Genomic DNA, 16,005 nt, shown 5'->3' on the forward strand with positions numbered 1-16,005 from the left:
ATAGACGGGCTATAACCCGGGGCCTGTGCAGGGATAACTAAAAGCCTCCAGGTTTCTAAAAGGAAATGAAGAGAAAATGTATTTGTTGTCTTAGCTACATTATTGACAATGTAAGTGATTATTTGGAGGCTTTAAAGGTGGGGTCAGTCCTGTGAGCTTGCAGTTTTAGGAGAGTTTAATCAATTGATTAATGACATAAAAGAATATATTAATTCACTTGATGTTTCATATACATAGTTTATAAGTAGGACATTTTCTAGTAATTTGCATACTCTACTGCTTTTACAGTTAGGATAATGAGGAGAAATCATTCAACTCTATAAACAATGATGAACAACTAAATCTAACTATAAGAGGCTAATGAGAATTTATGTAGACCACAGTTACTCTCAAAGATATATTTTTAGGTCACTGTCTCTACCCTCCAGCCTACAGTGAGAGTTGCCCCCCTGCCCAGTGCCTGACGCCACCCACCTGTAAGAACCTGAAGGAAGGAATCCACCATGCCTCCCAAATATGACGTGTTGACTCAAGATGAGCTGCGCAAAAGGCTTTACCAGATGTTTAAGGACCGTGGTATACTGGACAGGCTCAAGATGCAGCTGAGAAAGCACCTCATTCAGGAACTGATGCACCCTGTATTGAGCGGAGAAGCAGCACCCCAGTCCATTTCGGTGGAAGGGAGCACCCTCTTATTAGGTGCTTCCAACTCTCTAGTGGCAGATCACTTACGAAGATGTGGCTATGAGTATTCGCTTTCGGTTTTCTTCCCAGAAAGTGGCTTGGCAGAGGAACAGGTATTTACTATGCAGGATCTATTACAGCTCGTTAAAATCAACCCTGAATCCAGTCTCTACAAATCACTGGTTTCGGGATTTAATAAAGAAAACAAAAAAGGTTTTCTCATGGAGTTTCTAAAAGAAATGGCAGAATACCATGAGATCAAAGAGACTCGTGACATGGACACTCAGACAACTCCAACAATTATTAGCAAAGACTCTCTTGTTGAGAAGCTTCAGCTTATTGACGATCAGTTTGCAGATGCTTACCCTCAGCGTCCAAAGTTAGAATTTTTAGAAATAAAGTTAAATGAATATAAGAAAGAAGTAGAACAGCAGCTTCAGGTAGAAATGCAACAAAAGTTGAAGCATTTTAAAAATGATGAAATAGAAAAAATCAAAAAGGAAGAGAAGAAGAAGTCTGAGGTGGAATTAGCCAAGTTCTGGAATGACATTGAGAAAGTTTGTCAAGCAAAATCAGAAGCCCTCCTTTCTCGGGAAAAGCTGTCCCTTGAGAGAATTCAAAAGAAGCAGGAGATTGAAACAAAAGAAATTTATGCTCAACGGCAGCTTCTCCTAAAAGATATAGATTTGGTAAGAGGCCGGGAAGTAGAGCTGAAGCAAAGAATTGAAGCTTTTGAATTGACCCAGAGGCTGCAAGAAGAAAAAAATAAAAGTGTGAGTGATGCACTTAGGAGACAGGAACTGAATATAAAGAGTATGGAGGAGGCCTATGAGCAGAAGCTCAAGAATGAAATTCTGAAGTATCAACTAGAGCTGAAGGACAACTATATAGCCAGAACTAACAGACTGGTTGAAGAGGAAAGGAAGAATAAAGAAAAAGCTATACATCTGCAAGAGGAGCTCACAGCTATTAATTTGAAAAAGGAAGAACTCAGTCGTTCTGCAAATCGTGTGAAAGAACTTCAGCTTGAGCTTGAGTCTCTCAGAGCCCAGTGTTTGGCAATAACAAACCAAAACCACCTGCTGAATGAGAAGATGAAAGAAATGAATGACTATTCACTTCTAAAATCTGAGAAACAAGAGCTTCGGGAAGAAAATAAATTACTTAAACAACAAATGCAAGAGAGTAAAAATGAAAACTTGAATCTCTTAAACCACATAGCTCAGCCATCTCCTGAGCTTCTAAATTTGCAGAAAGAACTAAAGAAAGCAAAAACTGCTATCCTCATAGGGCACAAGGAGTTCAAAACCCACAAGGAAGCTCTGCAGAAGCAGCTGCAAAGTGAAATTGAGCATACTGCAAAGCAAAAGGCCCAGATACTAGAGTACGAAGCCTCTGTAAAGAGGTTAACTATGCAGGTGGCCGATTTAAAAATGCAGCTGAAACAAACTGAGACAGCCCTGGAGAATGAAGTGTACCGCAATGTAAAGCCATTTCTGGTCAACGGATCCACAGTGTCACCCAATGGTGGGACAAGTGGGGATTTTTTGAAAAATCCTCTCAAACAGGAACAGCTAACAGCAGGCACAGTTACACCAAGAATCATAAATTATCCAAGTGCAAGCACGGATGGTAGCTCCCCTGAATCTGACCTTGAGTTTGTAGCCAACACCAAGGCAAAAATAAGAGGGCTAGAGCATGAGGCCAAATATTTAGAGAAAGCTTTCCGAGATTACTGTCAAAGAGTTCATCATTGGCCCCACTCTGGAAGCCCACTAGCATCCCAGAGCCCATCTCCCCTACACGTGCAAGGAACTCTCAAGAGCATCATGTTAAGTTCCTCAGAAAGACATATTTTTACAGAGGAAGGAGCTGTGCCCAGTCAGCCTGCAGTGGGCAAGACTGAAGTGCACCTGGGCACAGCAGCCTCCCCGCTCCACAGAGGTGCTGGCAGACACCTCTCCACCACTCTCCTTGAGAGAACTAAATGGCCCTTTGATGCTGAAATGCACCTGGAAGGTCTGGGTCAATCCCAAGTTGCTGCCTCTAGTCTTTGTCCTGAAAGAATACTGCAGCCTTCAGCTGCTGAGTCTAGGCACAGCCTTTCCACCCTTACGCTTTCCAGCCCTCCAGAGCAGAAGGCCAGTCTTTATCAAAGACAAACTGAACTCCGAGGGAGAACCAAATTTTCAGATCTTGACAAGCAGTCTTTGAACAATAATGAAGAATATGAATCTGCTTTTGAATCTCGTGTAGATGCAGGGGACATGCCAAAGTACTTAGAAGCGGATGGCCTCCATCCTGCTGGTGACACGCCTCACTTGAATGCTGCCACGGCCGCTCTTCCTGCCCGACCTGTCCCCTCTCACCACCCAGGCATAGATCAGACACAAATTGGGGAAGACAGTAAAGAAGAAAAACTATGGCAGCTGGTGAAAGAACAAGAGCAGAGAGAAGAAAGAAGTCCGAGTCTGCAAGACGCTGTACAAAGGGAACAGAGAGAACTAGAAAAACTCAATCAACCACGGCGGATGATCGAAGAGTCGTTGAAGATTGAAATAGAGAAAGAATTAGGAGGGAGTATTCAAGAAATGAAAGACAGATCTGTTTGTGGTGAAAACCCTTTGGAGAAATACATGAAAATCATCAAGGAGAATCAGGACCAGAAGAAGGACCATAAGAGCTCAATGAAGATTGTCAGAGAAGTTTCGCAAGTGGACACACTGCCATTTAGTGACAAAGATGGAAGTGTCACAGGCCTTTCTCATGAAGAACCAGATGACTTGTGGTAAGTGCATGTGTTGGCCAGCTTTTTACTCATGTAACGATGAAAGGCCTATGAGTTCTCTGTGATAAGACAAAATTCTCAATAAAAATTGTTTGTGTAAAAAAAAGATTTTTAATTATTACAATTACTAGTCAGCAGAAATTGACAGTTATACAGACTTCACATTTTTTAATTATTTAAATTTTATAATTGTCTTTAAGATCAGTATTTCTAGTAACTTATAGACATTAAATCACTAGGTTTAAAAAACTAATGAAGATATATAATACTTACATATCTTTATATTATGTATATAATATATAAAATAATTACATATATAATTATTTATATTTATATAATATATTATATATTGTATATATTATATAATTTATATTTATATTATGCATATTATATATAATATAATATATAAATAATTATATATAATATAATACTTTATATTAAAATTGTATCCGAATGTGCTTGTTATGTATAAGAATCTCCAAGTACATGAGGAGTTACAATGACAAGGTATTCATATTAAAATTATATATTTAATGATAACTGCATATTGCTAAAATATCTAATTAAAGAAAAAAAATCTATAGAATTCTGGCCAAGATGGAGGCATAGGTAGAAACCCTTCTCTTCCTCTCACATCCAAAAGGAGGATAACAGCCGATCTGAACTCAGTAAACAACCAAAATTGCCAGAAAATCAAACTGCATGGAACTCCAACAACCAAGGAATTAATGAAAAAAATCAACCAGAACAACCAGACCTGTAAGGCAGAGGACCACATGGGCTGACACAAAAAAACCTTCCCAACACGTGGATCTTGGGGGCGGGGCTGGTGGTGGGCTGTGAGGGAGGGGCTGACTTAAGGGGACTCAGAGGTGGCTGTGGGCTACAGTGGTTGCTGTGGTAGGAGAAGCTCCCAGTCTCACACAAGAGTTCATTGGAAAGTGCACTGGAGATGAGCAAGTGGGCTGCACTGTTTCTTATCTGGCCCCTCCCCCACAGGCAGCACCAAAGCACAGCAGGAAGGTTTGCCCTGCCCTGGGAATACCTAAGGCCCCACCCCCTTACAACTTATCAGCTGTGCCAAGACAAAGAAATATGACCCAAATGAAAAAACACAGTAAAGCTTCAAAAAGAGAGCTAAGTGAGGAGGAGATTGCCAACTTATCTGATAGACAATTTAAAGCCCTGGTAATCAAAATGCTCATAGAACTGATTGAGCTTAGTCGAAAAATTAAAAAACAAATGAAGGATACCCAAAGTGAAATAAAGCAAGATATTCAGGGAACCAACAGTGACAGGAAGGAAACTAGGACTCAAAGCAACAATTTGGAACAAAAGGAAAAAATAAACTTCCGTTCAGAACAAAATGAAGAAACAAGAATTCAAAAAGTGAAGAAACTCTTACAAACCTCTGGGACAACCTGAAACGTTCTGATATCCAAATTATAGGGCTGCCAGAAGAGAAGAGGAAGACCAAGAAATCAAAAGCTTATTTGAACAAATAATGAAGGAAAACTTCCCCAGTCTGTCAAAGGAAATAGACTTGCAGAAAGCCCCGAGAGTCCCAAAGAAGTTAGACCCAAAGAAGATCACACCAAGACACATCATCATTAAGTTACGCAAGATTAAATATAAAGAGGGAATCCTAAAAGAAGCAAGAGGAAAGGAGAGAATTACCTACAAAGGAGTGCCCATTAGACTATCCACTGATTTCTCAAAAGAAACTTTGCAGGCAAGAAGGGGCTGGAAAGAAGTATTTGAAGTCACGAAAGGCAAGGATCTACACCCAAGACTACTCTTGGATGTAGGTCCTAAAAAGCTATCATTTAGAATGGAAGGGCAGATAAAGTGCTTCCCAGAAAAGGTCAAGTTAAAAGAGTTCATGAGCACCAAGCCATTATTATATAAAGTGTTAAAAGGACTTATCTAAAAAAGAACAGTAAAATGACAACAAACTCACAACTATCAACAAATGAACCTAAAAGAAAAGAAAAACAGTGAAAACAAAACAATGAGAATAGGAACAGAATCAGAGAAATGGACATCACATAGAGGAATTTCAATGGGGAGGGGAAAGGGAAGAATAGCGGGGAAAAGTTACAGGGAAGAACAAGCATGGTGAGTAGGCATAAGGTAGATGGAGAGAGATTAAAAAAAAGATACGGGAAACAGAGGACTCAAAGAACTTATATGTATAACCCATGGATGTGAGCTAAGGCAGGGGAATGCTGGAGGGTTGGGGGCAGGGTGGAGGGGGAATAGAGGGGGCAAAATTGGGAAAACTGTAATAGCAAATCAATAAAAATATTTTTTAAAGAATAAAAACTGTAGTCACTTGCCAGTTATTCTGTCTACATAAATTTCAGAATTCTAACAAATGAATATCTCTCCAAATATGTAGACAATTGAGTTCGTAATTGTCAAGTAATTTTTGGAACAGTTTTAAGGTAATAAATAACAACTTTAAAAGTCAATGCCCTTTTTTAAAACTTCTTTATTTCTAATGTTCTAAAGTCATCCTGAAACTAGGAAAGCAAAGGCACTTGGATAAAACTCAACAAAGTATCAAGGAGGATCAGATGCCAAGGCATTCAGATGATTTTTTTCTTAAGGTACATACACTTGGGAATGTTAAATTGTCCAGTCATGTCCAGTCATGTGGCAGATTATGTTCTCAAAGTCATCATCATTATCATCATCAACCAAGCTTTTGTGCCTGTGTTGTCCCAGAATGCCCTTCCCACCACCCTCAACTTTGCCTTCTAAAGAAACTTTTTTTCTTCCAAAAGTGGGTCAAGAGATTTGACTCCTTTCTCCAAAAAGAATAGCTGATTCATCTTGCCACCTTTGTAGCAATTTTTGCTTTATGGTAATGTAATTATTTGTTCCAGAACTGACTTTATAAGTCACTGCATTTTTAAAAGAAAGATTTTACTAATTCATAATCTTCCCCAAATCCAAGGACCATAGGCCCTTAGGGGGGGTGGAATTTATCCTGACCTTTTATGTACCTTTTTGAGTAGATCCAACAGAAAACTGAATTTCTTATTGAACACAAAATTTACTTTAAAAATATGTTGAGGTATATGACTGAGTAGTTCAAAAATAGTCTAGAGAGTCTGAAAAAGTAAAAATGATGTTTCCAAAGATTTGTTTTCCTTAATTAAAATTAATAAAATAGAGCTAACTTTAAAAGAAAAGATTATAAACATTTTTGTACTTTTGTTTCGAAATGAAAGTAGTGGAGGGGTTCACTAAAGGTATAATAAAATCTTTATATAAAATTACCGGAATTAAGATATTTTATTTCAAGCCTACTTGGTAAAAGTAAGCATCATAGAACTGCCTTTGGGAAATTAAATATAACTTGATTTCCCATCACACAATTTGCTTTTTCTGAGTCTTGCAGTCTCAGTAAATGGTCAAAAGCAAACTCCAAGAAACATGTTTGATGCCTCCCTTTTTGACCGCTCATGCAACATGATGTACCCTTTGCTGAGCACACTCTCCTCACAGATCTTGACGGTTCCTTCTTAGCATTTTCCTCTTTAGTCAAAGACCATCTCCCAGCAAGTATTTCCTGGTGTCTCAGGCACTCTAGAGCAGGGCTGTCAAACTCATTTTCATCGGGGGCCACATCAGTCTTGCGGTTGCCTTCAAAGGGCCAAACATAATTTCTGCTCCTTAACTGTTAAGGGGTAGTTACATTTATACAGTCCTAAATTATTTCAGCCCTTTGAAGGCAACAGCGAGGCTGATGTGGCCCCTGGTGGAAACGAGTTTGACCGCCCTGGCCTAGAGCATCAGATCACGTCACTGTGTTTCACTCTCTTTTCCTCTCTCAGCACCACCTGGACTTACATTGTTCGTTGCATGTTCACCACCAGAATATGAGCTCTCAAAGGCAAGAAACTTTTTTTCTTGTTCTTCCCAGTGTTCCAGCACTTACACAATATTTGCACATACTATCCACTCAAAACTATATTTCTAATGAATATTTTGAGAACAGGTTTTTAAAAATTTCATTCAATAAACTCATTTGTTTTTAGTATTGTACTCAGTGAAGGTACGAGGACATATATTGAAAGGCAAACATTTTATCACTTTCTAGGAACCTGATAAAATTAAACAGCTTGGCATTCTTTCTCCACTCTTGTTCTTCTCTCTGCCTCTCTCCCCCCCTCTCCCCGCTCCCTCCTTCTATTCCCCACCCCTTTCTCTTTCTCTCTCTCTCCTCCCAGGAAACTCACAGAAAGAGAGAATGGCAGAAGAGAGAGAGCAGTGAAATGGAAATAGCAAGGAGTCAGCAGTTAGATGGGTTTGTGATTTCCAAACTACATGATCTTAGACTAGCTGTTTAGGCTCATAGAGGTTATTATGTTTCTTCACTCGAAAAACAGGAATTATTGCTTATATTTTATTGCTTGTTGTGAAAACTGAATATAACAATGACCATGTATAATAAATATCTTAGCACATCATAGGCTTTTAAACATGGAAGCTTTTATTACTGTTATCTCATGAAATGATCTGAGGTTAGTCATGCCTCAAGCCAATTTTCTTTTGAATAGTGCTTGCATAAGACCAATTTTTTAGAGGATGATTGCCAACTGCCTAGCATATTAAAATACAATAAGTATTATAATTTTAATAGTCTGATTCTTTTTCTATCCTTAAAAATAAGAGAAGACACCATTGTGACTGATTCCCATTGCTTCCTGATGTGGCTGCCAGACCCCATGGTGGGCACGGTGGCAGTGGTCTGTCGGTGACGGCTGAGTGAGTAATACAGGGCAGTAACACGAGAAACTCGTGCGTCATCGTTCAGTGAGAGGATGTGAGGTCAAGTGGCTGGCTAGGGAAGTAGCATCCAGTAGGTCCAAAGTAGAGTGAGAGAGACCCAAAGTTTATCTAGGAGGAAATACGAAGTACATTTGGCTGCGTGGTATTAATAGTCTGGAGCTAGGACTTCCGCCAAGATGGAGAAGTAGGTGGAGGGTCTACCTCGCCTCTGTGCACAACCAAATCTAAGAACAACTATTTTTAACAGCAGTCACAACCAAGCCACACGGAAAATCGACAATACGGAGTCCAAAGGACAACTAGATACTTGGCTGGACCGGTACGAGGAGCGAGGCCAGAAGCGGAGCAGGTTAGCAAGAAAAAATCCCCGGGGCGGTGCGCGGGGCGCGCAGGCAACCGAGGGCTGATCGCCAGCGAGCTGGCTGCCGGAGCGCACAGGGAATAGGCGCGGTGGGTCGCTCAGTCGCGCGCATTTACGTGCGGAGAAACCAGTGAGAAGGGAAATCCGCGCGGTGCAGCAGGCTCGCAAAATTAGATCGGATAAGCAAACCCGAGGCGTTTGAGTGACTGGACAGACTGGGCTAGCGGAGAGGATCGCCATTGCTCCCTCTCTGACCCCGCCCACACACACAGCGTCACAAACCAGCGACCTGGGTCGCCCCGTCCTGGTAAACAACTAAGGCTTCGCTCCGCTCACTAAACAGCACGAATAGACCAAAAATGGCTCTAGAACCACTCAGAGCCCCAGAACCGATAGACCTAAGTGATGAAGAAATAGCCAGTCTTTCAGATGCACAGTTCAAAGCACTGGTTATAAAGATCCTTACAGAACTGGTGGATTTTAGTCACAAATTAGAGAAACATATGGAAGCTAAATTAATTGAAATGAATGCTGATACAAAAGATACCAATAGTGATGGAAAGAAAATTGGGACTCAAATCAAGGGAGAGGACCAGACAGAAGAAAAAGATGATCAAGCAGAAAGGAATGAAGAAATAAGAATTCAGAAAAATGAGGAGAGGCTTGGGAACCTCCAGGACATCTTTAAACGTTCCAACATCCGAATTATAGGGGTACCAGAAGGGGGAAAGGCACAACCACCAGTTGAAAAATTATTTGAACAAATAATAAAGGAGAATTTCCCCAAGATGGCAAAGGAAATAGACTTCCGAGAGATCCAGGAAGCTCGGAGAGTCCCGAGGAAGTTGGACCCGGGAAGGAACACACCAAGGCACATCATAATTACATTAGCCAAGATTAAAATGAAGGAGAGAATCCTAGAAGCAGCAAGAGCTAAGGGGACAGTCACCTACAAAGGAGTTCCCATCAGACTGTCAGCTGATTTCTCAAAAGAGACCTTACAGGCAAGAAGGGGCTGGACAGAGGTATTCCAAGTCATGAAAACCAAAGACCTACAACCAAGATTGCTCTACCCAGCAAAACTTTCATTTAGAATGGAAGGACAGATAAAGTGCTTCTCAGATAAGGTCAAATTCAAGGAGTTCATCATCACCAAACCCTTACTATATGAAATGTTAAAGGGACTTACCTAAGAAAAAGAAGATAAAAAAAGATGAACAGTGAAAGGACAGCAAACTCACAGTTATTAAGAACCACACCTAAAACAAAAGCAAACTAAGAGGATAGCTAGATCAGGAGCAGAACCATAGAAATGAAGATCACAGGGAGGGTTAGCAACAGGGGAGTGGGAGGAGGGGAAGGGGGGAGAAGGTACAGAAAATAAGTAGTATAGACAGTAGATAGAAAATAGATAGGGGGGAGGGTAAGAATAGTAGGGGAAATACAGAATCTAAAGAATTTGAGACACATGTTCATGAACTAAAGGGGGAAATGGTGGGGGAGGGGTATGCAGGGTGGAGGGGAAGGGAGGGGGGAATAGAGCAAATGTAATGGCATAATCAATAAAAAATAAATAATAAAAAAAAAGTCAAAATAAAAAAATAAAAATAAATAAAAAAAAATAGTCTGGAGCTAGAAGAATATGTCTCTGAGGTCAAGAGATGTACCAAATATGGGCACTTGAGTTGGCAGTATAATAAATTTTCTTGTGAATAATTTTAAAAAGTCTGACAGGATTAATTTTATTTAGTGCTTAGTAGATAGCATTTTCTTCTTCTTTTTTTTTTAAAGATTTTATTTATTTATCTTTAGAGGGGAAGGGAAGAGGGAGAGAAACATCAATGTGTGGTTGCCTTTGGTGCATCCCCTGCTGGGAACTGGCCTGCAGGGAACCTGCCTGCAACCCTTGCATGTGCCCTGAGCATTTTCTTCTTTTAAAACAAGCTCAGTTAATAAGTTAGGTGCTTTGGCAATGGGTCTAAAGTAATTTCAGTTCCATTTTTATTTGGGCTTAAAGCACCTTGTATTTTACTTGATTCCCTGATTAGGAATTTTAACAAAATAAGTATGTCAAGCACATATTAGTCACCAAGTCTAACAGAGACACCAACACCCACAGGTATTTATTTCTGTGGGATGCCCTTGTGTGTGTGTATTTATTTGTGCATAGATGCCGCCTGCATGGGCCTGTGAGTGTGATGTGCTCTGTAGCCAGTGCTCTGCCTTTGGGAGCTGAGGATTTGAATCCACTTCCTCTTTAGGTAACTGACATAACCAGAGGTTAATCTGCCCTTCCATCTCTTGCTCTAACTGAGATATAGCAGGGCTTGGGACCCAGCATATATGAGGGGTTACAGGGAAAGCTGGAAGTCTGCTCTTGTCTAGATTGAGTAACCCTAGTAGAAGAGTTTGGTTTAAGACCTAATCCAGGTCTGTGTGGGGTTGAATCTATTCAGTCTAAATTGGGCTTAGTTTTTCCCTCCCCTCCCCTCCCCTCCCCTCCCCTCCCCTCCCCTCCCCTCCCCTCCCCTCCCCTCCCTCCCCTCCCCTCCCCCCCCTCCCCTCCCCTTCCCCTTCCCCTTCCCCTTCCCCTTCCCCTTCCCCTTCCCCTTCCCCTTCCCCTTCCCCTTCCCTTCCCTTCCCTTCCCTTCCCTTCCCTTCCCTTCCCTTCCCTTCCCCCTGCCTGAGGACATGCTTATTGATTTTAGAGAGAGTGGAAAGGAGGGAGGGGGAAGAGAAACATCAATGTGAGAGAGAGATACTGATTGGTTGCCTCTCCCATGTGCCCCCGGCCTGGGCTGTGCACCCGCAATACAGGCATGTGCCCTGACTGGGAATGGAACCTGCAATCCTTCAGTTTACAGGATAACACTCCAACCAACTGAGACCCCCCCCCCCCCCCCCCCCCCCCCCCCGACCCGGGCCAGGGCTAGACTTGCTTTCTCAAAGCTCCCGTATCTTCCTTGGAGCCAACACAGAAATATAAGACTCCTCTAGGTCAGAGGAGTGTCACTATGGCTCCAGCAGAAACAAATTCCTTTACGCTTCCTAGACTGGTTCATGCCCAAATCTCCCCAAAGTGAGTGGTGAAGGTGGCACATTTCAGAACACTTTTGGCCATATGAAAATTACCTGTAACTGTGCTATCAAATATGGTAGCTCCCAATCCTGTGTCGCTATTAAAATTAAATTTTTAATGAATTGAAATTAAACATTCAGTCCCTCAATTACATGATACTCAAAAGCCACATGTCCATGTATTAACACAGATATAGAATATTTCCATTAGAGCCTACTTGGTTTCCCGAACAAAACATTTTCAGTGGACTTCAAAGTTAGTCTAACCTGTGGACTTCCATTTAGCATGTGCTGAATGGTATAGTAAGTAAACTCTTTATTTCCTTTGCCTGCTCAAGCACCTAAAGCTGCCCTTCCGTAACGCTCATCTGGCTAGTTAATACTCACACGATGTCATCATTCCCGTGAAACTGCTAGCTCTGTGAAGGCCAGCACTGGTCTTCCTTGTCATTGTTTCCCCAGGATGTAGTACCGTGCCTAGAACATAGATTCTGTTCAATAAATAGTTGTTGAATGAATGAATATATGAATAAATCCTGACTTTCTATATCTCACTCATGGATAAAAATGCCAAATTTTTGCAGTTAGTGTGAGGATTAAATTAAGTAGTGTAAATGATGTAACCAACACGTGTCTGACATAAAATAGGCACTTGAGTGTCTACTTCCTCTCTTGCCCTTTGATGAATAGCAGCCTGGGTCACTTGGATCCACAGGTCACAGAGACTTCTGGTCAAGCTGACAATTTCCCTAGGTTTTAGCCCTTGTATTTCCTTCCCTTTGATCAAAGGCTTGGCTTAAGTTATTAACTACAGGGAAAAAGATCAGAGTTCAGTTCTGCTATTTGGCAGCAGTTCTCCAAGGGAACAAAGTACTTACTCTGAGCAGTTAGTTTCATAATTCATTCTAGAAATCTCTTCAAGACTAAAATCCTGGCTTTTTGCCAACCACATGGTTCATTCAGCCTTCTCTCCTCCTATCAGAATTCTGAATAGCAAAACAGTGCCAACAATTAAGTGCCTAAACCATTCCTAGAGATTCCTAGACATGAATTAGTACAGCAGGGGCATTTTGAGGGAGAACTTTGGAACAAATAGCACTTTAGGATGAGGATTTAACGTCATTTTCTTTGCCCTTCTCTGTGCTTTCAACTCTCCCCTGAAATGCTACCTTTGTATATTTAAGAGGTGGGGGGAGATGGCAAATTTTTGTTTAGCTTAGGGGCAGTTATTGCAAAAGCCAATTCTAAGATGCACAGAGGAAAAAAAGGGGGAAAGGGAAAGGTCCTGAGAGGTTTTCAGGGTGGTATTATGGAGCATGTTGTGGGAAAGTTTTAGCCATCTGCTAACGGATATTATAAAAGTGGAGACTGTGCTAAAAAATAAACTGCCGGGTTGTCCTTTGCAGAAAGTTAATAAAAAGAAGGAAGTGAAAGACTGCTCATTATTTTTAATGACTTTGCTTTCCAGCAGAGCGCCTGTATCTCCCTTTACTTTCTGCCTTCTTTCACTTCATTATAACACACTAAACTGCTCCTTAGAATGATGGCTTTGTTCTAAAGCACAGAGTTCATCAAGAGGCTCACAGTCCGGGCTGACCAGTTGTTCACCACAGGCCCAGTGCCAAGGGGATGATGCAAAGATGAGCCCAGGATGTTGTCCACAGAACAGTCATCAACCATGACTGCTCTGGCCTTCCTCCGAGCATGTCCACGCTGTTACAGGGAGTCAGCTTTCAATGCTTCATTGTACTTGGTGGGTGACGCCGGTTTCAGCCATCCATTAAAGTAGTAGTTTCAAAAGAAGTTCATCTACTCTGGTAAACCAGGAGGCAGTATGATATTGTTAGAAGCAGAATTTTGTTTTGTTTTGTTTCGATTCCACATGTAGTATGTGCATGTTTGTATGCTACTTACTTTATTAGTGTATTTCCATATACACTATTTGAGTATATAATTTTGTGCTATACTTTTAGAGTCAGTAGTTTTCTGTGCTAATATCCTTGGCTATCGATGGCCTCAGATGTCCCAGATAAATTCTGAAAATGTGGATAATAAAATTGTTAATTGTGAAATGAAAAAGTAGTAAGTAACCCTTCATTATTTCCCAGTGATGCTTAAAGAAGGTAAGTGGTTTAACCTAGGCATGTACATGTTTCATAAACAGTAAAACGATGTAATCCTACAAATATAAAATAAGGATATTTACACACGTACACACACACAGAATGAGAATTCTATCTTCAAACACTATATTCGGTATACCTGCTGTTTTTGTTAGATTTTTTTTAAACCATGTTTTTGTTTCCAAATAAGGACTAAACTGGCTGTGCTTTGGAAAAAGCTCTTTGAATTCTGTGTTCACAAATCCCTGTGTTTTGAAAAAGAGATAAATGCTCGGAAGAGTGCCCGAGGTGGACAGTGATACCAGCCAGGCTTGGGAGAGTGAGTTTGCACCTGGAAATGGGGCAGCAACATCTTCTCTGAACCCAACAGGACCAAGTCCCTCTGACATTCTTCAGGCGAAATCATCAGAGTCACCTATTCCTAAACTCGGGAATTGGAGTAACACTCTGCCTGGTTTTCTTATGTTTCCACTTGAGTATATATGTTTTTTAAACAAAATAAATGGGTCTTTTTTTCCAAAAAGTATTCAGGCACCATACTCTTTAAAAAGCCCTGCTAGAAATAAAGTATATGTTTATTCATTAGCTGTCAAGCACTTCTGGGCTCAGTACCCACATAGACAGGCTGTTTAATGTGGAGTTTAATAACATTTACGTAGAGCAGAGCCAGTGACCATCTTGGTGGAGAAAAATCCGCACAAAATGTACTGTTTGCTTGTCTTCCTCCAGGAGAGGAAAAACCTGACTAGGGTCGCCTTGCTTCATCTAAACTCTGCCACACTGTTGATTTTTTTTTAAATGCAGTTTTACTGTCATGTGAGGAGGAAAGAATAAAGCCAGCCAGCCAATTTAAAAGAAGAAGGAACATATTTTAGTTTTCCCCAAAGCCCAGTAGAGATTTAGTTAGAGCTATTTTTACCCTCTCCCCAAATGATTTAACTTTGTTGTCTTTTGACAACGATCTAAAGTTGTTTGATCTATTTAGTTTGAAAAAGACAAAGGTGATAAACTGCTCAGCAGAAAATTAATTAGGAGAAAAAGAGTTCATTGAATTGCAGGAAAAATAATAAAATGAACAAAGAAAGGAAATGTTCTGTTCGGTCATCAGCTGGGCTCATACTATGCAGGGGGAGTTGCCGAAGTCATTTTCCCCCCAGTCAGGCCTGCTCTAATTGACTTATTACATGTTAGAATCCCTAGGAATATTGTCAAATGTGGCCATGAGAATTCAATCAAAGAGTTGGTGGTGTGAGAAAGGTGGAGATGGTTAGATGGAACTGTGAGGAATAATAGGACAACACCAGCTTTAGAGGGTGAAGAAATACCACTTGGGGGAAATAACTGATTTATCACATTAATAGCTAAACTATTCTATTAAGAGTTGCTAGTTCAAATGTATTTCCATCTCAAAGTGGAGGGTGTCTTTGAGCTTTGTGTTGCAGGACGCAACTTACTAAGTGTGTGCATGCACATGTTTGTGTCTCTTGGGGGAATGTTTGGGGGGTGATTTGAAGAGTGGGTAGAGTGGAGAAGAAAGCAGTTTCTATTTCGAAAGTCACTGTTCGTAATTGTAGCATTTAAACAGGTATGAACTGTCAGCAGTGGGCTGGGATGTATTTTCCTCTTGAAGACTCAGTTTGTTCATCTACAAGAAGCAGTATGAACTATTTCATGGGTAAGAGGATATATGTAAAGCACTTTTGATTATCTATATAGGAACAAGTACATACTAATTCCTTTTTTACCTCTTTGTCCTGAGACCTGCTTTGAATAACCATGCTTTTCTGCAACCTATCCAGGACAAAATAAACAAGAAAATAATCAACAGTAACCTGCCAAATAGAACTAACGTTTATTCGTCCTCCACTTGAATACATAGAGTGTGTGGTGTGGTGAAATAATGGAGAAATGTGTATTTAGCAGATTGTTGGTTTTCAGCTGAATGTCCTGTCTGTTCCACTCTGATTATTCTGATGCCCTTGGTGGCACAATAGGAAAATGGTGCTACTAACAAACCCGGGTCTGGAGTGGAAATGACTTTTAACAAGCTCTACAGCTTTCATTCTTTTTCTTGTCAAGACTACTGAGCTAATTAGTTTAGAGTACCAGCATAGAGAGAAAATTCCTAAAAATAGATAGTTATTAAGAGCCTTGGGGAAATATTCTAC

The 16,005-nt window shown here is 40.7% G+C and overlaps 1 protein-coding gene across 1 annotated transcript; it reads left to right on the forward strand.

The window, feature by feature from the left end:
• The first annotated feature begins 488 nt into the window (after positions 1-488).
• On the forward strand, positions 489-3,476 carry LOC119061684 (centriole and centriolar satellite protein OFD1-like). The gene has a single exon (XM_037162309.2). The coding sequence runs from the start codon at positions 504-506 to the stop codon at positions 3,474-3,476; it is 2,973 nt and encodes a 990-aa protein (XP_037018204.2). The 5' UTR covers positions 489-503.
• The last annotated feature ends 12,529 nt before the right edge of the window (positions 3,477-16,005 follow it).

This window comes from Artibeus jamaicensis, unplaced genomic scaffold (assembly GCF_021234435.1).
Source record: "Artibeus jamaicensis isolate MK-2021 breed Jamaican fruit bat unplaced genomic scaffold, CSHL_Jam_final contig_233, whole genome shotgun sequence".
In the NCBI taxonomy this organism is placed as follows: domain Eukaryota; kingdom Metazoa; phylum Chordata; class Mammalia; order Chiroptera; family Phyllostomidae; genus Artibeus; species Artibeus jamaicensis.